Here is a 377-nt window from a genome sequence, read left to right on the forward strand (position 1 = left end):
CCTGGCAGTGTTGAAGGGCAGGTTGGATGGGGCTTGGAGCAACCTGGGCTGGTGGGAGGTGTCCCTGCCCATGCAGGGGGTGGGACTGGATGATCTTGAAGGTCCCTTCCAACCCAAACCAGTCTGGGGTTCTATGATTCCACACTGATACCTGGAAATCACCCCTTTAAATCCGGTGGCTTTTGTGTTTTTTCTTTCCAGCTGAACTTTCTCACGCACTCAGCAGTGGGACAGGCCTGTCCAAGCCTTCCCCTCCTCTCCCACCCAAGAGAGGCCTCCAGCCTAACAACACTTCAGAGGCAGCCATCCCTTCCAAGCCCCCAGGTGACAGGACAGTGACAACCAACCGCCCTGCAGTGACACCCCTGCACACCAGC

The 377-nt window shown here is 57.3% G+C and overlaps 1 protein-coding gene across 1 annotated transcript in view; it reads left to right on the forward strand.

Moving 5' to 3' along the window:
• Positions 1-377, forward strand: part of PHACTR4 (phosphatase and actin regulator 4) — a 23,398-nt gene that overhangs the window by 15,949 nt on the left and 7,072 nt on the right. The window contains exon 6 of the mRNA XM_010008555.1: positions 202-377. Within this exon, the coding sequence (XP_010006857.1) occupies positions 202-377 (176 nt within the window). The remainder of the gene's footprint in view (positions 1-201) is intronic.

This window comes from Chaetura pelagica, unplaced genomic scaffold, assembly GCF_000747805.2.
Source record: "Chaetura pelagica isolate M959 unplaced genomic scaffold, ChaPel_1.0 scaffold592, whole genome shotgun sequence".
NCBI classification, from domain to species: domain Eukaryota; kingdom Metazoa; phylum Chordata; class Aves; order Apodiformes; family Apodidae; genus Chaetura; species Chaetura pelagica.